At 42.8% G+C, this 21,975-nt stretch overlaps 1 protein-coding gene across 1 annotated transcript in view; it reads right to left on the reverse strand.

Moving 5' to 3' along the window:
• Positions 1 to 21,975, reverse strand: part of LOC102180841 (multidrug resistance-associated protein 4-like) — a 169,069-nt gene that overhangs the window by 116,887 nt on the left and 30,207 nt on the right. Inside the window, exons 5-11 of the mRNA XM_018056301.1 lie at positions 19,589 to 19,678; positions 18,126 to 18,289; positions 16,894 to 17,019; positions 15,712 to 15,961; positions 13,294 to 13,395; positions 4,665 to 4,754; positions 2,426 to 2,617 (exon numbers count right to left, since the gene is read on the reverse strand). Of these exons, the coding sequence (XP_017911790.1) occupies positions 2,426 to 2,617; positions 4,665 to 4,754; positions 13,294 to 13,395; positions 15,712 to 15,961; positions 16,894 to 17,019; positions 18,126 to 18,289; positions 19,589 to 19,678 (1,014 nt within the window). The remainder of the gene's footprint in view (positions 1 to 2,425; positions 2,618 to 4,664; positions 4,755 to 13,293; positions 13,396 to 15,711; positions 15,962 to 16,893; positions 17,020 to 18,125; positions 18,290 to 19,588; positions 19,679 to 21,975) is intronic.

Consider the following 21,975-nt stretch of genomic DNA (forward strand, 5'->3'; position numbering starts at 1 on the left):
TTCAGAGGGTGGCACCTGGTTTTAGAAAAATCACCTCTGGAGAAAATAAATTTTCTGGTTGACTGACCATTATCAGAAAGAAAGGGTCATAAAATGTTAACAGGCCCCCTGGCCAGAAGATGATGTAAAACCACCTAAGACGTTTGTATGTATGTATAAAGAAGCATCTGGTCTCAACTACTGACTGACCCTGTATGGCTTTGTATTCTCCATTTATCTCTATGTACAATCTGAGGTATAAAAGCTGCCCTGAAAAATAAAGAGTTGGATCAGTTCCTGGAAAAACTGGTCTCCCCGTGTCGTCTTTTCTCTCATTCTCCTCTTCAGGCTGAATTCCCATCTGGAACACAGACACTCGCAGTGTCTATTAATTTTGCCTGGGTTTCTAAGACCTGAATGGGGAGGCGCTTTGCATCTCCACTCCTTCGGGAGACCAGGAGGGCACCTGTGGCCTCACGTAGATGGTGCAAGTCTCTTGTCTTGAGACTTTATTGGCTTCTTGTGTAAACCAAGGAATACAGCCTCTTTTCCCTATAATTTTCTCCACTAAATTATTCTTTCTTAATCTCTCTTTATATCTCTAAATAAATAATTCTTTCCTAATTGCCGACGCTGTCTCTGCTTTGAATTACTCTGGATCCACCGGGGCTGGTCCCTGGCACTGCGGGGTAAGATCTGTGCACCAAGCTTTGTGCTGGACCCTAATGCTGATTATCTCTAATCCTCACAACAAGCTGCACAGGAGTACTGGCCCCATTTCACAGATGAGGAAACAGACTAAGCAAGGTCACATAACTGGTCTGAAGAGGGTTAGCTGATAAGCAGAAGAGCTGGAATCTGAACCAGCTCATGTCAGTTCATAGTCTTTTGCTCTTTCACATTAGGCTTCCCAGGTGCTAACTGAAGAGCATATCTGAAGTGAAGGCAACACTAAAATAACTCAAGTCTTAAAGGCCTCTATACCTCGACACAGAAGGATCAATACACTTATTATCCTATTATTATCAAGGCAATCTGAAAAGAAAATGTCCAAACTGAAAGAAGTGCGTAAATATAAGATGAAAGTACAAACTTTTGGGCAACTAAGAGGGATTTGTAAGGTCAAGCAATCTATGTGGAAAAATATCAAACTAGAATTTATCAACATCATACCTTTAACTATGTAATGCCTAAAAGTTATTAAAATCCTTAAACACTTTTTATAAAAACTTGTTTAAAAAAAAAACTTAAGTTTTAAAAAGTGATTAAAGATAATATACAGACAAATGTTACATACTATATTGCTTATGGTAACAGAATATGTTTATTGTTGATTTATATGGCATCTGGTCCCATCTCTTCACGCAAATAGACAGGGAAAAGGTGGAAACAGTGACAGATTTTATTGACTTGGGCTCCAAAATCACTGCAGACAGTTACTGCAACCATGAAATTAAAAGATGCTTGCTATGGAATAAAAGCTGTGACAAACCTAGACATAATATTAAAAAGCAGAGACATCACTTTGCCAACAAAGGTCCGTATAGTCAAATCTATGGTTATTCCAGTAGTCATGTATGGATGTGAGAGTTGGACCATAAAAAAGACTGAGGGCCAAAGAATTGATACTTTTGAATTGTGGTGCTAAAGAAGACTCTTGAGAATCCCATGGACTGCTAGGAGATCAAACAAGTCAATCCTAAAAGAAATCAACCCTGAATATTCATTAGAAAGACTGATGCTAAAGCTGAAGCTCCAATACTTTGGCCACCTGGTATGAAGGGCCAACTCATTTGAAAAGACCCTGACACTGGAAAAGACTGAGGGCAGGAGGAGAAGGGGATGACAGAGAATGAGATGGTTGGATGGCATCATCGACTTAATGGACATGAGTTTGAGCAAACTCCAGGAGATGGTGAAAGACAGGGAAGCCTGGCATGCTGCAGTCCATGGGGTCGAAAAGAGTTGGACAGGATTTAGTGACTGAACAACAACAATGAAATGTTTACAGATGAACTAATCTGAGGTCGAGGATCTGCTTTAGAATCCTGGGGGATGGGGTGGGATGTTGGGTGCTGGGGTGGCACAAGGCAGGGGTAAAGATCCAGCAAGACTGGCTACCAGCTGACCCTGGCTGAACCCGGGGGTGGGAACATGAGGGTTCATTACACCGTGCTCTCTATTCTTACAATTTTTTGTTAATTGTCCATTAAAAAAAGAATCTAAAAGTGAATGAAACTTCACCAAAGGAAACAAAGTCATTCTGTGACCATCATCACATAAGAATCAAAACAGCAATGTATATGACTGCATACTTACCCAGAAGTCCAGCTTAAAGCAACAAATAAAAGGTTTTTCAAATTCAAATAAAAAGAACTTTCAACAAATCTTAGAGCTTAAACCAATACTATCATTATTTGAAATTCGAGTACATACAACAACTCACCTCTTCCAAAGCACAAGCCCTTATTACTTTTTCATATCGGTCTTTTTCATATTTCTTCCCAAATAAAATGTTACTCCTCACAGTTCCTGGAAACACCCAGGGCTGCTGAGAAACATACGCGATCCTCCCATGCACGCTGACCTTCCCCTGCCTCGGGGGCAGCTCCCCCAGCAGAGCACGTAACAGTGAGGACTGAAACAGACAGGAAAACACACGTGAACAGACAGCACTCAGGACGTAAAACGCCCCACAGCACAGCCGACCTCACCCTTGGAAAGCAAGGAGATCCAACCAGTCCATCCTAAAGGAGATCAGTCCTGGGTGTTCATTGGAAGGACTGATGCTGAAGCTGAAGCTCCAATACTTTGGCTACCTGATGCAAAGAACTGACTCATTGGAAAAGACCCTGATGCTGGGAAAGATTGAAGGCTGGAGGAGAAGGGGACGACAGAGGATGAGATGGTTGGATGGCATCACGAACTCAGTGGACATGAGTTTGAATAAGCTCCGGGAGCTGGTGATGGATAGGGAGGCCTGGTGTGCTGCAGTCCATGGGGCTGCAAAGAGTCGGACGCAACTGAGCGACTGAACTCAACTAGACTGAACTAACAGGGACCTACTGCACAGCACATGGAACTCCATTCAGTGTTACGTGGCAGCCTGGATGGGAGGGGATTTGGGGGAGGATGGATGCATGTGTATGTATGGCTGGCATACACCCTTCACTGTTCACCTGAAACTACCACAACACTGTTAACTGGCTACAACCCAGTACAAAAGAAAAAGTTAAAAAAAAAAAAAATTACGTTCAGATGAAAAAAACTGGAAAAAAAAAAAAGAAGAAGAAGAAGAAGAATCCACCTTCCAATGCCAGAGGCTCTGGTTAGATCCCTGGTCCCCTGGTGGGGGAATTAATATCCCACATGCCCCAGGGCAAGTCAGCCCACATGCTACAGTTAGAGAGGCCATGCACTGCAACCAAGACCCAATGCAACCAAATAAATTTTAAAATATATTTAAATTTTTTTTAAATCTATGTGTGAAGAATATACCCAAAGATTATTATTTAAAAGAACTCTGAGGATGTTGTATTTGAAGACTAGAAGTCCATCATGCTCAGGGAGCTCAAATCCTGGGCTCTGTGACAACTTAAGAGAGTAGGATGGGATGAGAGGTGGCAAAGAGGTTCAAGAGAGAGAACAAATATGTATACCTATGGCTGATTCATGCTGATGTATGGCAGAAACCAACACAATATTGTAAAGCAATTATTCTCCAATTTAAAAAGGTAAATTTTTTTAAAGTCCTGAGAAGAGTTGACTCATTGGAAAAAACTCTGATGCTGGGAGGGACTGGGGGCAGGAGGAAAAGGGGCCAACCGAGGATGAGATGGCTGGATGGCATCATGGACTCGAAGGACGTGAGTCTGAGTGAACTCCAGGAGATGGTGATCGACAGGGAGGCCTGGCGTGCTGCAATTCATGGGGTCGCAAAGAGTCGGACACGACTGAGCGACTGAACTGATGGAGGAAATCCTCACCCTCTCATGCGCACACCCCACATTTAGCTTTCTGGATTTTGTTGTACAAAACACAGGACACTAAGTGCACCTACACACGTCCTTCACATCTCCTGTAACACACAGAAATGATGTATCTGTGTCCACCCATCAGAGTGCTCACCACACTGGGCTGAAATAACCTGCCTGCATATCTGTCTTGCCCTGGAACCTGGTTACCTCTGAAAGGCAGACAGTCGGGGTCTTGCTCAAGTCTGTACCTTTATCTCCAGCACGTGGCTGCACCTTCACTGCACATGCACTGATGGGACCAAGTCAAGTCACGTAAGGAAACGCTCAGAGCTTCCCAGAAGAGCCTTTACCACCTCCAGACTTCCTGGAGGGGCAGCCGTGACAAAAAGAAGTCCCCATTGTCTCTATCCAACCTGAACAGCTGTCACATAAATAATCTCCTTCACTGAGACGTCCAAATTCCTGACAACCAGTTCCCAACTGTGCAACATAAAGCACCAAGAAGGAAAACACAGTGTGCATTTATCCAGATTTATGTGGCCACGAAACCCTCTTACAAAACAAATATTCCATGGAACACACCTAGAGAAACACTGCTCTAGATATAGCCAATTCAAACTGTGTCACACTCAGCTCTGGGCTCCATTCTTGAGAGTTTAACAGGGGCTGTGGTATTGCATCGAGCTGACAAAAGGTATCACAACTTACCTTTCCTGCTCCCACAGGTCCGACCACAGCTAACAGTTCACCAGGTCTGACAGTAAAGGAAAGGCCTCGTAGGGTTGGGGTTTCCAATTCCTGCAAATTAAAGTTTATAAAAATGTACCCGTTTAGAAAGTAGAGAATATATCTTAATAGTTATTGATTCGCTAACATTAACCGACATTTTTCTCCTTCCTATTTCAATACACTGTGTCCAGGAGGCCTTTTCATCCAATCCCATCTCTTTGGTGGATTGAGGAAGTTCTCATTGCACTTAGGAAGCCTCTTTCTTTTCCAGATTTCCAGAAACAGCTCTAGACACCCACAGAATTTAAACAGCAGAGGTGACAAGGTACCTGCCTGAAATGCAAACTGAAGGATGCATAATAGTTTTCTAAAATAATGTGCTTAATAGAATATTCAATGTGGGAGGTTTTTAATCATGTGGCTCAGATGGTAAAGAATATACCTGCAACATAGGAGAGCTGGGTTCGATCCCTGGATCAGGAAGATCCTCTAGAGAAGGGAATGGAAACCCACTCCAGTATTCTTGCCTGGAGAATATCAGGGATGGAGGAGCCTGGTGGGCTACACACCACGGGGTCACAAACAGTAGGACCCCTGAGTGGTCTGAGCAACCAATGCTTACTTCCTTTTCAGGTTTTCATCATGACCCTTGGTTTTAACTATCTCATTAATCTCCACAAGGCGGCAGCATAAGTACCTGGCCCTTTAATAAACAATTTATAATATAAATAAATACAAATATAATAATAATCTCCACAAATCTCTCCATTTTCATTTGATAAAGAATGAAACTAAGTAATGCTCAGCAAGGAAAGGGGAACTTTAATATGAAGACGTCATTCTTGGTAAATTAACTCTTATATGTAACACTCAAAGCTCTCATTTAACGAGAGTTCTAATGTAACACCACCAACAACAAAAAATGGAGAATAAAGAAATTAATTATGACATCATAGAATAAAGTGATAAAGCCTCAAATTCATACGTGTTACATGTATTACCTGTCCCGGCTAAACAGGAGCAATAAAGTACTTCTACTGTAAGAAAAACGTAAAACATGAAGGTACACGCAACAGCACACATTCCAATGTGAGGGAGAAGGAAAAAATACTCATCATGAGAATCACAGGTTGTATTCCTGGGAGACTTAAGGGTGTGTGTGTGTCTTTACATATTAAAAGTTTAAATAAAATTTTCAGTAACTGCTGTGTCAAGAAAAAAAAAAAAGGAGTGGTTACATGTGATTAAGTAAAATACCCTAAAGACTAAAAGCAAAGAATCTGGATTAAAAGTCTGTATAATCTTCAAACTGAAAATTTTTTCTGGAAAGAAGTGAATTGATTATACAACATTCACATACTAAAAAATGACAATGATTTTTCATCACCAAAAAAGCTAGCTTCAGATTTGGGAAATGACAATTATCAACAAGAAGCTTGATTTTAATACATAAAGATTTTTTAAGCTTTTTAAAATCAATGCAGATGGTGACCATAGCCATAAAATTAAAAGATGCTTACTCCTTGGAAGGAAAGTTATAACCAACCTAGATAGCATATTCAAAAGCAGAGACATTACTTTGCCAACAAAGGTCCATCTAGTCAAGGCTGTGGTTTTTCCAGTGGTCATGTATGGATGTGAGAGTTGGACAGTGAGGAAGGCTGAACACTGAAGAATTGATGCGTTTGAACTGTGGTGTTGGAGAAGACTCCTGAGAGTCCCTTGGACTGCAAGGAGATCCAACCAGTCCATCCTAAAGGAGATCAGTCCTGGGTGTTCATTGGAAGGCCTGATGCTGAAGCTGAAACTCCAATACTTTGGCCACCTCATGTGAAGAGTTGACTCATTGGAAAAGACCCTAATGCTGGGAGGGATTGGAGGCAGGAGGAGAAGGGGACGACAGAGGATGAGATGGCTGGATGGCATCACCAACTCAATGGACATGAGTTTGAGTGAACTCCGGGGGTTAGTGATGGACAGGGAGGCCTGGCGTGCTGCGGTTCATGGGGCCGCAAAGAGTCGGACAGGACTGAGCGACTGAAGTGAACTGAAACTTCTCCATTCCTTTCTTCCTGTATGACACTTAGGATTACAATTTTACTACTTTTCACTCAGTTATGACTACAAAATAGTAGTCACCTACAAACATCAGCTTCCTATCGCAGCCTCTCAGTCCTTCAGGGCAGCACTGAGTTCCCTCCCTGTTCAGGCTTCAGGATTCAGCACTGCTCTGCGGTGACCAGAAGGGGGCAGCACAAGACAGCTCAAGGCTGCTGGGTCCCCAATGATTATCCAGACTCAGGGGACACTGACTCACAAAGATCATCAGCTGAGCCCCTACTCTGTGCAGACACAGTTCGAAACCCTTGCCCCATGAGATCTCGAGGCTCCAACAGGACCATTTATTTTTCTTATTTTGGCTGCACTGGGTCTTTGTTGCCGTGTGTGGGTTTAATTGCTCCGTAGTATGTGAGATCTTAGTTTCTCAACCAAAGGTGGAACCCACGTCCCCTGCACTGGAAGGTGGATTCTTAACCACTGGACCACCAGAGAAGTCCCTAGAACCATTTATTTTAAAGCTTAAAGATCGAGACCGAGTCCCATCATTTCATGAATGAGACCTGGATCCCTGAGACCTTCCCCACCTGCCCACCTGGCTGTCTAGGGGAGCAGGTTACAGAGCTCATGTCTGTCTCCTGCCTTCCAGCTCAGCAGGGGATTCATTCAGACTCAGCTTCTCTCCAAAACCCCAATATTTGTTTCCCTTCCCCTCTGACGGCTCTCTCACCCATGACCTGCAGCCCTAATTACTAATGACCCCAGCAAGGCACACAGAACTTTCATAGGCAAGGCCAGGACAACAGAACAGGGTGTTCTGTATTATAGTGCAATTTACACAGAAGTCTGTGACCATGTTATTAAGCTCTTGAAAGAACAAGATAGTTCATTTCAAAATGCTGTGCAATTTGGTACAAAAGAAATTCAATGGACACCTGCACACACTGAGGGAGAGCACAGGGGAAAGAGGGACAGACGCAGCGATGGGCACCCCAGGTCCACTCAAACACCTGCACGGAGGACATGTCGGGCTCTCCCACCCGCTGCTCTGGGCCGCGGGCTGCCTGGCCGCACTCTGTGTGATGACTGGCTCAGGGCACCACCCTGGCCCTGACGTGACTACAGCCCGGCTTTACTGAGCACCACGAGAGCCCCAATGCTGCCACTCCTCAAGCGCACCTCTCCAGACCCAGAAATCTGGGAAACCACGACAGCTGTGTTTCCTGTTTTGATGCCAAGGTTGCTAATATTAACTTCTTTGGGAAAAAATGAAAGGTAAAAGCTACTGTTTAGATAACTCAACATTAGTGACTGCCAGGTGCTGAATTCTGTTCTGTGCCCACTGCCAACCAACGCCAACAAATTCTAAAACCACGACTCTGCCGTTCCATCCTCAGCTCCCACCACAGAGACCACGTCAGGTACGAGTAACACCACTCTAACTCTGACCTCCCAACCTGTGCCAAAGTCTGCCTTTGACACACCCAGTTTCTTTCGAGGGAATATCTTTGTCTTGGGTGTGCAGGGTGTCATTTTCTTTCTCTATAAATTCTGCAGATCTAAAAAACAAAACTACTACACTGTGAAAACAGACCTGCTAAATTAACAAGGACTGGAGTGTAACTAACTGAAACAATATTTTCTTTCAATATGTCCCATGTGGAAGATGTTATTCTAGAACCTTTAATTGTTCCATATGAGCACCGCCCTTGAAGAAGAATCAGTTAAATCACTTTGCTCAAGGAATATTTAAAACATTCTGCATGAATCCTTGTGTCTTCTTTTACATTAAGTGACTGTTGCTGTGGTATTGGCTCTCTCTTCTTGACATGTCAGCTGTGACTCTGTAAATGATGGAAAACACTGTCCTGTGCAGACAACCCCATGACTCGGCAGTTTAAGTGTTGTCATTTTAAAGCCTGAAAGCTGTTATTTTATGCGAACTCAGGGTGTAGTTTAGTGACCAGAATTGAGAAGAATATGCTGAAGCAGCATCAATCAGGTGGACTTTTGGCTATCATTTCCAAAGTGGAATAGATTTATAAATTTAGTAGCCTTAGAACAAAATTCTGTGCTTAATAACAGTTATTCTTTCTACATAGAAACAAGAAAAATAGTAAAGTATAGCAGCATATTGTTCATACTTGTAAAGCACCTTATATCTTTGAGAAATTAAAAAACAGTGCCTTAAAGACAGCCCGACAGGTAAACTTAACCTAAAATTTTGGTGATTTGATATTTCACATTAAAGAAGGGAAAAGTTGCTCTGAGGATGTAACTGTCGATTGCCGGGAGCCAGTGTGAGGAATCCCGCCTGTGACAAGGTCATGAGGAAGGAAGCTGACATACGCAAGGCGTGCTCAGACTTCAGGGACCCCTCTGGAAATTCCTAAGCATGTACCCCAACAAAAATCTGCCGGCTTTTGTGCTCTGCTTTTCCACTCTTCTGACATTTTCTGGTAAAAGTCAATTCAGGGCTTTAGTCTTCTGCATTTGAAAGAGTGTTTCAATCCAAATACCCCTCTGATGGCTTTCTAGCCTGCCTGCAGGACTCTACAGCTGCGCGTGTGATTGTTTGAGGCCTCCTGGCTGCAGGAGGCACGGGAAGCTTAAAACATCCTAGGAATGTAGGGGCTTCCGAGGAGTCAAAATCTTTAGAATAGGACTGATTAAAAGTTTCATTTTTTGAGTCAGTGCTTGCTGCTGAATTTTCATATCCTTTATTTTTAGATATAGTTGGTATATAGAAAAACAAGTAGTAGACCTGGGATTAGCAACATTAGATCTTTGAGTTAAGTACCTTCTTTGTTATATCCCACTGCACCTTTGTTCTATAGAGATATAACTTTAATGCTTTAAGGGGATGCAGATTAAAGAAAAACACTTCAGGGGAAACAAAATTAACATTCATTAAGGAAGAGCGCCAAAAACTGTTAGTTAACAAGCCTCTTGGCCAGAAGATAATGTAAATCACCTGAGACCTTTTGTATACAAAATGATGTACAGAAAGAGTCTGGGCTGCGAACGCTACATAATTTTGTGTTATCCATTGATCTCCATGTTTTATCAAAAGTATAAAAGGCCTTCTGAACAATAAAGGATGGGGCCAGTTTCTCGGGCCAGCTTCTCGGACCAGCTTCTTGGGCCAGTTTCTCGGGCCAGTTTCTCGAACTAGTCTCTCGGCCTGGTTTCTTGGGAATCTGGCTTCCCCCATGTCTCTCTCTCTCTCTCTCTGTGTCTCTCTCTTCTCTCCCTTTTCCTCCCTCTGCTCTTTACTTTAACTTCAGGCTGAATCTCCACCTGGGGCGCGGAGGCTCGCCAGGTCTACTTACTTGCCCTGGCTGTTAAGACCCGCACGAAAGGGAGCTTAAGGCGAGGCACCCTTAGATATTCAAGCGGGTGCCGGTGGCCCAACGTAGATGGTGCAAATTCCTTGTCTGGAATTTTATTGGCCTTCCACGTAAACCAAGCTATTCAGCCCTCTTCCTCCACTTAATCTTCTTACTACACTATAGTTTCTTAATCTAATCTTACATTAATAAATAAACAAGTCTTTCCACGCCAACGCCGTCCACCCTTCGAATTCCCTGGATCCACCGGGGCTGGACCCCGGCAGTCGATGTGGGCAGTAAAAAATCTGCTTTAAGATACTTAAGTGTTAGCATTTAATTGAAAACATCCCTATTTTATTCAAAACCCAAGTGACTTACACGATGTTATACAAAGTCAAAAGCCTTCATCTATTGAACCACCCAAAAGTTTTCTTATGGCTAATAAAAAGCATAAAGTTGATTTAACTTTATTTTCCTCTGTACTTTAAAAATTTATCCTAACACTGTTGTGCCTCAAAAAGATTTCCACCAAGCTTTCTTGAAAAGTAACTTCTCTGAGGCAAGAAAGAAATTGTTTTAGAATCATTTACTCTTTAATGAGACAATCATTTTAAGTTTTAACACAGTAAGTGTGAGCAGTGTAATTTCAGAAAAAATTTAGTTGGTCAGATTACTGTGGATTGTTAATGATGATTGCGCTGGGTAAACAGATCATACTTTTTCTTTCTTCTCTACCATCCTTTACCAGTTTCAGTTCCTGTGGTGTGATAACATGCATACTTTCATCTCTTTAGTTTCCTTATGAAGCACTAGTTTTTTCAGGTTTAGAGGGATCCCTCTTCCCTGACTTTGACACACAGGATTAGTTCAGGGTCTCAAATCAATTTAAAATCAGCTTTTGCTCATTAAGGCCCCAATTACTAAGGCTTTTTTGTTTTAGTTTCTTTAATCTATAGTGGTTGAATTTAGCACTTGGTTTTCAATATTTTATGGTTAAGAAATGACAAATTGCTTTTGTCCATTTCTTAAGTCAAATTTCCTTACATTTGGATAATTAAAGGTTCATAAAATGAAGATTTACTGTTTCTTCATTACTTGCTGGTACAGCTAGAGTTTCTTTTCCTTGCGAATCTGTACATATCTCTAGTGTTTTCAAGGGTCTTAATTGTTAAAAATCTCTTGCTTCAGAGGTTTCTGGGGAAAGGCAGGCTTACATCTTTGTGTTTCCCTCAATAGTAAAAATCTAGGTACGTCACAATAGTGCCATGACTGTTAGTTTTTAGTGAGTGCTAGAAGATACAAGATTCAGTTGAGAATACATAGAATTTCCATTCTCCCAAAGTGGTAAATATTAGCTGCAAAGGCATCATTGTCATTTATGTAGACAGGAACACCTTGCCACACAGTAATGTTAACACTGTAGGTATTTCTGTGAAAATGTAGCTGATGAAGCCTCTCCTGTAATTTTGAATGCTGCTCTAACAAAACCATAATATGGAATCAGAGTTTATAAGAAAAGCCTCACAGTCTTGTTCCTCTTCCTTTAACAGTTTAGTACCTTGAGTTATTAATAATTTGATTTTTTTTTTACTCTAGAAGGTATATAGAAACCTTTTCAGATTTTTCACCTGATTTTTTCACATAGACTGTAGTACAACCAAAATCCCTTATTTTACCTTGCAGATATTTGTTGCACAGGCAGATACTGTTGTATATAGATACTTTTATTTCAGTTCATTAAAAACTGCAGAACCAATCTGCATCATATATCAAACTGATTTAAAATACATCTATAAAAAATAAATAAATGACACAGTAAATCTATGTGTTTACTGGGAAAAAAAGAAATATGCTAATGAGTCATATAAAGTATGTGTTAGCATTCACATAGAGTGGCCTTTAAGATGGAATTTTAGTGGTGCTTTCTATAAATGCTTCAGAAGCATTATACCGAGAAACACCAAGCAGAAGATAAATCTACTATATTAAGGCAGGAGAAACCATCAGGGCAGGGCAGGCACTGTGTGTGTTTCCATGTACAGAAGGTGCAGGGACATGGTTTCATGTATCTGGGAACAAACCACTGTGTTGATGGTGGGGAAGGCAGGTGCTGAGTCAGAAGCAGGTGAACAGGACGCAGGGGGCACCACAGAGTCACAGGCATGGAAGACAGAGTGAGTCTATAGTCAGGACACGAGCTCTGTGGTCTCCACTCTGACAGCCGGGCTCCTGGGCTCCGCTCTGGAGGGTGGACCCTCTGGTGGAGGTGTCTCCTCCCTGAGTCCCTCCAGCCCTGGGGGTGGGAGCAGCTTCCTGCCTTTGCTAAGCTCTGGGTTGTCTCATGCACCACTGTTCTACCCTTTCTAACTTTTCCTCCCTCTTTCATCACCTCCGTAACACTCCCTCTCCCATGGTGGGGTTCAGTTTTCCTGACTAATCCACACTGACACAGGAGGGGAGCACAGAGGACCACGAAACCTGGGGTGGGGGAGCATTTCCATTGGTAAAGGGGCTGCACTGAGTGTGCAATACTGATGGCTTCTTGAGACCAGACCTGGTCATTTTTTCTCTTTGCCTGCAACTAACAAATAAACCAAGTGTTGGAAACCACCAACTTGTCATCACCTTGTCAACAACTCTGTCAACTTGTGATCAAGTGCAATCCTTTAACTGGGAATCACTGGTGCTCATCATGCCCACCTGCTGTCTCCTCCTGCCCCTGGCTGCCACCAAAGTGTCCAGAACCATCCAGAGCTCAGGATGGGGGAGCCCCCAGCCAAAATCCAGATCACAGCCTCATTCTATGTATAATAATGTGATCTGATAATCAAGGCTAACTTGTACACTAACTCCCCAAAGCCTCTTTAACAACCAGTTGTTCAATTAACCCATTCCACACTGCAGCATTTTGTCTGTCCATTCCTACAAATGCTAACATTACAAATGCATGTACTTTAAGTTCAAAAGGTGCTAATACTTTGAAAGCTCTCTTGAAAATGAGATAGAGAGCAAGCAATAAGTCAAAGGTCTTAGGTTGATTTTATACTTAATCTCCATTAGATACAACTTTAGTCCAAATTTTGAGAATTTTTAAAACATACTTTCAGTAAATGAGCAAGTCACAATTTACACCACACATAAAATCTAAAAATTCTCCAGTAAATTCACATCACAGTTGTCTGTTAGAAGTCAGGATCCTGCAATGGAGGACTTGTTACCTCATCCCAAAAAGCAGTGAAATCTTGCATGTCCACTATCCTTTCATCATCCGATGGCCGCTGAGGGTGGAGCTCTGGTATCTCGTCAAGTAATAGAAAATTCTACAGAAAACAAAACAAAGAAAACAAACAAACAAACAAAAAAAAAACAGATTGTTAAACTGCAGAAGAAAGCACAAACAAAAAACAACTGCTTTTCTGGGATTTGCAATAAAAACCTTTGTACAATCTAAATAATATTTTACCAACTGTATTTAAAGTATTAGTTCACATCAGAACATATTAAATAGCATATAGAATAATATTACTGTTATTACAGCTCATGGTATATATCAATAAAATCATATAATATAGTGTATTTGTTGTGGTTCAGTCATCAAGTAGTGTCTAACTCTTTGCAGCCCCGTGGACTGCAGCACGCCAGTCTCCCCTGTCCTTCACTATCTCCAAGAGTTAGCTCAAATTCATGCTGATTGAGTCAGTGACGCTATCTAACCATCTCATCCTCTGTTGCTGCCTTCTCCTGCCTTCAGTCTTCAAAAAGCATCAGGGTCTTTTCCAATGAGTCAGCTCTTGGCATTAGGTGGCCAAGTATTGGAGCTTCAGCTTCAGCATCAGTCCTTCCACTGAGTACTCAGGGTTGATTTCCTTTAGAATTGCCTGGTTTGAAATCTTTGCAGCCCAAGAGACTCTCAAGAGTTTTCTCCAGTACCACAATTCCGAAGCATCAATTATTTGGCGCTCAGTCTTCTTTATGGTCCAACTCTCACATCTGTCCATTACTATTGGAAACATTATAGCTTTGACTATATGGACTTTTGTCAGCAAACTAATGTCTCTGCTTTTTAATAATGCTGTCTCGGTTTGTCACAGCTTTTCTTCCAAGAAGCAAGCATCTTTTAACGTCATGGCTGCAGTGACCCTCTGCAGTGATTTTGGAGCCCAAGGAAATAAAATTTGTCACTGTATGCATTGTTTTCCCAAATATTGCAATGAAGTAATTGGACCAGATGCCATGACTTTAGTTTTCTGAATGTTGAGCTTTAAGCCAACTTTTTCATTCTCCTCTTTCACTTTCATCAAGAAGCTTTTTAGTTCCTCTTCACTTTCTGCCATAAGGGTGGTGTCATCTGCATATCTGAGGTTATTGATATTTCTTCTGGCAATCTTGATTCCAGCTTGAGCGTCATCCAGCCTGGCATTTCACATGATATACTCTGAATATAAGTTAAATAAGCAAGGTGACAATAAACAGCCTTGACGTGCTGTGCTGTGCTTAGTTGCTTCAGTTGTGTCCGAATATTAGGGACCCCATGGATTGTAGCCCTCCAGGCGCCTCTGTCCATGGCAATTCTCCAGGCAAGAACACTGGAGTGGGTTTTCAGGCCCTTCTCCAGGGGATCTTCCCAACACAGAGATCAAACCCTGGTTTCCTGCATTGCAGGCAGATTCTTTACTGACTGACCCTTGAGAGAAGGTGACAATATACAGCCTTAACGTACTCCTTTACCAATCTGAAACCAGTCTTTATTCCATTACTTGTTCCAGCAACAGTTCTAACTGTTGTTTCTTAACCTGAATACAGTTTTCTCAGGAGACAGGTCAGATGGTCTGGTATTCCCATCTCTTTCAGAATATTCCACAGTTCCTTGTGATCCATACAGTCAAAGACTTTAGTGTTTTCAATGAAGGAGAAGTAGATGCTTTTCTGGAATTATCTTGCTTTTTCTATGATCCAATGGATGTTGACAATTTGATCTCTGGTTCCTAAGTCTTTATAAATCCAGCTTGTGTATGTGGAAGTTCTTGGTTCACATAATGGTGGGAATTACAAATTTGAAAAGAAGAAGGCAGTTAGAGACAGGATTACGCAGTAAATAAAAAGGGGCCAGGGATGAAAAGGCAGATACAAAAGGCAGGCTCAGACACCAACAAGCAAAACATCTGTGGAGGAAAGAGCTCATTTTTGAACATAGAGAGTAAAGTGAATCTGAGGCTACTCTTCCTGTCCAAGCAGCAGGGAGCTCTCAGCAAGCTCCTCCCCTCCCGGCCCAGAGAGGACTCCTGTGCCCCAGGACTGCACAGCCACTGCCTGGTCCCTGGAGTCAGCACAGGAGGTGCACTCTGATGCTTCTCCTGCTTTTAGACATTTTAGTCACTCTGCAGGCACCACTACACTAGAGCCCTGTGCTATGCTACTTACATATACTACTGCCCCTACATGAGAACCAGTCTTAGGACATCTGTAACACACTCTACCTAATAAGAGAAGAGAGGACCTGCAGCATTCTGGGAAGACTGCCAGCTTTGGCACTGGGAGAGTTAAATCTCACCTAACTGGCACACAGGGATACCACATAAAGGAGCTATTTTAGGTAAAATCTGCCTATAACTTTAAAAAGTTATTTGTCCCCAAACCTTGATTCTTCGGATGCTGACGACAGCCTCTGACACCTTCTCGACAGCCATGGGGAAGTAGAGGGTGCTCGAGAACCGGAGAGCCTCGATCAGCGTCACCACCACAAACACTTGGCTGGCTGTGATCCGGTTGTCAAGGAACTCATTGGTGATGAAGGTGACAAAAATCATGATTTTGCTTAGAGCAAAAAATGATGCAAAATTCATGCCCCTAAGGTAGGAACTTTTCAGAATCTTGGAAATTTCCTTCCTGGAAAAGAGAGAACGAAATAGGTTTTAAAAGAAGCATCGACTTCCAAGTCCTCACATGGAGGGACAATATAGTGCACCTCGAGGGCTCTGTCCAGACACCAGGACCACACACTTCATCACCACTTCACTCTTTCAACTAAGCAGAGGCTTCCTGTCACCCTTGTAAACACTGTGGGTCAATCAGACTGGGTTTGAACATTCATTCAACAAGCATTCATAACCACAAGTCCTGGGTGGGGCTCCCCACTGATGACAGAAAGACACAGCCCCTCTCCTCCAGGATCTCATGAACTTGTGGGGGAAGAGAATAAGACACCCCAAAAGTGTGAGACACCAAGACATCAGACAGAGGCAGGCACCATGGCCCCTCTGGAAGCACTTGTCCTGGCTATTGTAAATAGTACTGCAATGAGCATTGAGGTACAAGTGTCTTTTTGAATTCTGGTTTTCTCAGGGCATATGCCCAGTAGTGGGATGGCTGGGTCATATGTAGACTTATTCCTAGTTTTCTAAGGAATCTCCATCCTGTTGTCCATAATAGCTCTGCCAATTTGCACTCTCACCACAAAGTAAAAGTGTATTGTTTGTAGGTGTTTTCTTGATGGCCATTCCTACCAGTGTGAGGTGATACTTCATTGCAGTTTTGATTTGCATTTCTCTAATAAAGAGTGATGTTGAACATTTTTTTCATGTGTTTCTTGACTGCTTGACTTCAGAAGCATATATAATGTTGCCTTTAAGAAGATCATAAATGGAACAGCAGGTTAAAATGACATCTCCCCTCTTCCACTTAACCTGCCTGCCACATGTGTGATGTGGATTCATAGTATTTAAGCTCATCTTCATGTGAAAAGTGGTAAGACTTCTAATTTCAGTCATTAAAAACAGGGGAAAGTACAAAAATATGGTGTAATATGTATAAAAACGTACCTTCTCAGTCTGGTAATAAGATCTATAAATGACTCTTCCCAAGCATTCATTTTTATTGTTTTGATGCCAGTTATGACTTCACTCATGGTCCTGATCCTGACATCCGTGACAGCTGCGGTCTTATTCCTGAGGGGACAGACGTGAGATGAGCCTCAGTGACCACAGCTCAACTCTCCATAGCAGCAGCAGGGGGCACAGGGAGGGACCAGGGATCCATGATTCCCTACAGCTCTTCTGTGCTGACATCACAGGCAGGTCCTTCTCAAAGTGCAAGTGGAGAAAAAGAAACTAGGAAGTCAACCATTCAGTCCAATTCAAGGAGTAACTCGCAGTACAAACTCTCCACCTAAGGTCGCAGTCGGGCAGGGAATTCAAAAAGACACTGAATCTAACAGGAAGACAGTGTCTGTGCAGTGATACAAAAGGAATTAAGTGCCGGTGAGCAGAAAAGATCGGGCTGTTAATTCCACTGGGAAAAGAGAGCAAGAGCTTCAGAGACCTGGCAGCACTGCAGCAGGGCCTCAAGGGGTAAGGAACATCTCTCCACAGCAAGACAGGAAAGGAAGTTTCAAACAGACAAAAATATCACATGTAAATCACAAAAAAAAAGAAGAAGAAAAAAAGCTCAAAACAAAATCTTCAAATAGCACAATACCTCCATCACCTGACCACCCGGACAATGACCCACCTCCAACCCTCTGGGACCTGCTTCAGGTCTATCTCCTCACCGTTAGGCCCTTCATCACCAGCCACTGCTCTATCACATATGCTGCTGGGACTGTGCGGCTGTATAATGACAAAGTTAATTAAGATTGACCTTGTCCCTGAGGCTCATATAAGTTAATGGAAACACTGAATTAAAACCAAGACATGAATATAGGTACCTGAAAATTGCATAGCAAAAATACATGCAGCTAAACTTGAGCATATAGGATTGTTACTATTTAATAACACTTAAATAACTTCAGTATAGATAACTTCTGCTTAAGGACACTGCACTTATTCAGGCTATGGTGCTGGAGGGAGCCAGTGAGTGCAGTCACCTTTCCCTCTTCACGAAAAGCCTTCGGCTTAGGGCTGGAGCCTCCACTGGCGAAGCCTGAAGGGCCTACAATCCACGTAAAGAAGAGACTCGAGAAGGCATTGGTTTTGTCTTTGAACAGAAGCATCCAGCACATGGTGAATGCTACCAAGCATATATCACCTAGTTTTTAAACCAGTGTTTCTCTTACCTGAGTGATGAAAATGAATTTCCAATACAGCTTTGCAAAAGCAGAAGAATAATGAGAACCGCCATCCCAGCAAGACAAGATATTCCTATTTCCATCCAGAGCAGGGCAGTCACTGCGATGGCCTGCAGTGGCCCCACCCACAGATAGTGCAAGAACATCGTAACCTTAAAAGAGAAAGACAAAGCCTTCTTAGGACTGTATAAAATCAAAATAAGTAAGGACAGAGTGTAGAACAATCTGTTCTGAAGGAACAGATAGGAATCTAAACAGAAATGTACTCAGTGAGTTTTAAACCTGATGAAGCAGAAATCCAAGTGTCCACCCCAGATGACGCTGTTCTGGGGCAGCACAGGGCCGGCCTCAGGGACGTGCCAGGGAGAACCCGACCAGCAGCACTGAATGAAGATGTTGATTTTGTCCACAACACAGATGAACTCAGGGGGCTTCCCCAAACTCTCTCTGTCCCAAAATTCAGCCCCCATCTCCCCAGAAGAGTCTATATTATGGTACCTACCACACTTTCCAATATCTACTTGTGTATTTACCTTCCAGACAGGCTGTGGCCTTTCCAGGGCAGAAACTGAGGCTTATTCACCTTCAAATTAAGTAGAGGCCTTACATTGTGTTTAATGAATAAATAATTGAAGTAGAAGTGAAAGTGTTACTTGCTTAGTCATGCTTGATTCTTTGTGACTCCATGGATTGTAGCCCTCCAAGCTCCCTGTCCATGGGATTTTCCCAGGCAAGAATGCTGGAGTGGATTGGCATTTCCTTCATCAGGGAATCTTCCTGACCCAGAGATAGAAACCAGGCCTCCTGCATTGCAGGTGGACTCTTTACCACCTGAGCCACAAGGGAAACCCCAAACTTAAAGGCCAGGATTATCCAGGAAAGAGAAGTGGTCTATACAGATCTGACCAACAGCTACAACACTCTGGGTAACGTGGTCTATTCATAAAGTAAGTGTGAAATGGGTATGATGGGACAGCAGAGAGGAGGTTGTGTCTGACTGGGGACCACACACTTGGCATATTCCTCAAAAGTTCCCTATGTAGCAGGCACTGAACAGGGCACAGGAGAAAGAACAATCCCTGCCCACCAGGCCTTCATCATCCAGAGGAGGAGGAAGACAGTCCCATAATGCCCATACCACGTGCCAAGAAGGGCTACTCCAGGAGGACCCCTAGGAACACTAACCAAGCTGGGCAAGAACACTGCTGCCTGTCTATTACTGAAGTATGTTACAGACAATGTAAGAAAAACAAAACTCTTATCTATAGGACAACACATATTATCACATCTAAGCTTCACACAGAGGAAATGAGGGTTGGATAAAGAGAACCCTTGTCTTATGTCCTCAGCAGAACCCTGGCAGACACCAAACCCTGGTACCTGGCAGCCCAATAAGCTAAACCCAGTGAGGAGGATAGGAAATGGAAGAGGATCCCTCGGGGGCAGCTCACCTGATCAAACCTGTTCACATCGTTGGACAGCAGGTTGACTATCTTGCCTGTGGTGGTCTTCCCCATGACTGAACTACTCAGGCGAAGTGACTGAAATGAGAGAAAGATACAAAGAATTGGATTCCTACCGTGATACCAAGTCAGTCTGAGAACATAGCAAAATGGAGTGCATTTTCCTGGGGTCTTGTGTGGTGTCAGGACAACCGAGCAGGATGATGCCTGAAAGCAGGGCTCTAGCGACCCATGTCCATCCTTAGAAGATTTAATGTGGCAGCAGCCCTGCCCACAAGGACAGCAAAGGGAGGAGCAGGAGACAGAGGCAAAACCCTCCACCCTGTTTCTCAATGAACTTGGACCTGCCTGAAGGATAAAGGGATACAGATTGAGACTTACGGGTCAACTAAAGCAATTTTGAGCCAAAATCTAGATAGCATATTAAAAAGTGGAGACATCACTATGCTGACAAAGGTCCATATAGTCAAAGCTATAGGCTTTCCAGTGGTCATGTACAGATGTGAGAGCTGGACCATAAAGAAGAATTGATGCTTTTGAAATGTGGTGCTAGAGAAGACTCTTGAGAGTCCTTTGGACAGCTAGGAGATCCAACCACTCAATCCTAAAGAAAATCAACCCTGAATATTCATTGGAAGGACTGATACTAAACCTGAAGCTCCAAAACTTTGGCCACTTGATGCCAAGAGCTGACGAATTGGAAAAGATTCTGATGCTGGGAAAGATTGAGGGCAGGAAGAAGACGGGACAACAGAGGATGAAATGGTTGAATGGCATCCCTGACTCAATGGACATGAGTTTGAGCAAACTCCAGAAGATATTGAAGGACAGGGAAGGCTGGTGTGCTGCAGTCCATGGGGTCACCAACAGCTGGACAGGACTGAGTGACTGAACAACAACAAGATGAGAGTGGAGAGGCCGCCTCAAGGAAAGAGATTAAGGGATTTGGACTATAAATGTGGTCAGCCATTAATACCAGGTATGACATCATTTAAACACTTTGGTCTTAGCTTCCTCATTTTAAAACTAACCAGTAAAATATTCAAAATACTAATCCTGTGAGGAACCTGTGTTCTTAATGCCAGTCTGCTGACTTGACAAAAAGCACAGCCTATGCTGTACAATTCTTTCATTTGATAAAAAACTCTGAAAAATTCCCTAGAGATCCGAGGAACCTGAACAGACCACCTTGAGCTATGTGAATAGACCACCAGCTGGAGCCATGGATCCAAACAAAATGTCATGGTTGATAAAAATGTTCCATTTAGTCCTCAAGTTAAACAGAAAAATCAATGATCAAGTAAGACTATAAAGTGATACAGCCACAATGGAAGAAAGTATGGCAGTTTCACAAAAGACCAAACATGAAATTAACATATAGTATACCAATTTGGGGAGGCCTTACAAATAGCTGTGAGAAGAGAAGCAAAAAGCAAAGGAGAAAAGGAAAGATATAAGCATCTGAATACAGAGTTCCAGAGAATAGCAAGAAGAGATAAGAAAGGCTTCTTCAGCAATCAATTCAAAGAAATAGAGGAAAAGAACAGAATGGGAAAGACTAGAGATCACTTAAGAAAATTAGAGATATCAAGGGAACATTTCATGCAAAGATGGGCTTGATAAAGGACAGAAATGGTATGGACCTAACAGAAGCAGAAGATATTAAGAAGAGGTGGCAAGAATACACAAAGGAACTGTACAAAAAAGATCTTCATGACCTGGATAATCACGATGGTGTGATCACTCATCTAGAGCCAGACATCCTGGAATGTGAAGTCAAGTGGGCCTTAGAAAGCATCACTATGAACAAAGCTAGTGGAGGTGATGGAATTGCAGTAGAGCTATTTCAAATCCTGAAAGATGATGCTGTGAAAGTGCTGCACTTAAAATGCCAGCAAATTTGGAAAACTCAGCAGTGGCCACAAGACTGGAAAAGGTCAGTTTTCATTCCAATCCCAAAGAAAGGCAATGCCAAAGAATGCTCAAACTACCACACAATTGCACTCATCTCACATGCTAGTGGAGAAGGCAATGGCACCCCACTCCAGTACTCTTGCCTGGAAAATCCACGGATGGAGGAGCCTGGTAGGCTCCAGTCCACGGGGTCGTGAAGAGTCGGACATGACTGAGCAACTTCACTTTGACTTTTCACTTTCACGCATTGGAGAAGGAAATGGCAACCCACTCCAGTATTCTTGCCTAGAGAATCCCAGGGATGGGGGAGCCTGGTGGGCTGCCGTCTATGGGGTCACACAGAGTCAGACACGACTGAAGCGACTTAGCAGCAGCAGCAGCACATACTAGTAAAGTAATGATCAAAATTCTCCAAGCCAGGCTTCAGCAATACGTGAAGCGTGAACTTCCTGATGTTCAAG

Source organism: Capra hircus, chromosome 12 (assembly GCF_001704415.2).
Source record: "Capra hircus breed San Clemente chromosome 12, ASM170441v1, whole genome shotgun sequence".
Taxonomy (NCBI): domain Eukaryota; kingdom Metazoa; phylum Chordata; class Mammalia; order Artiodactyla; family Bovidae; genus Capra; species Capra hircus.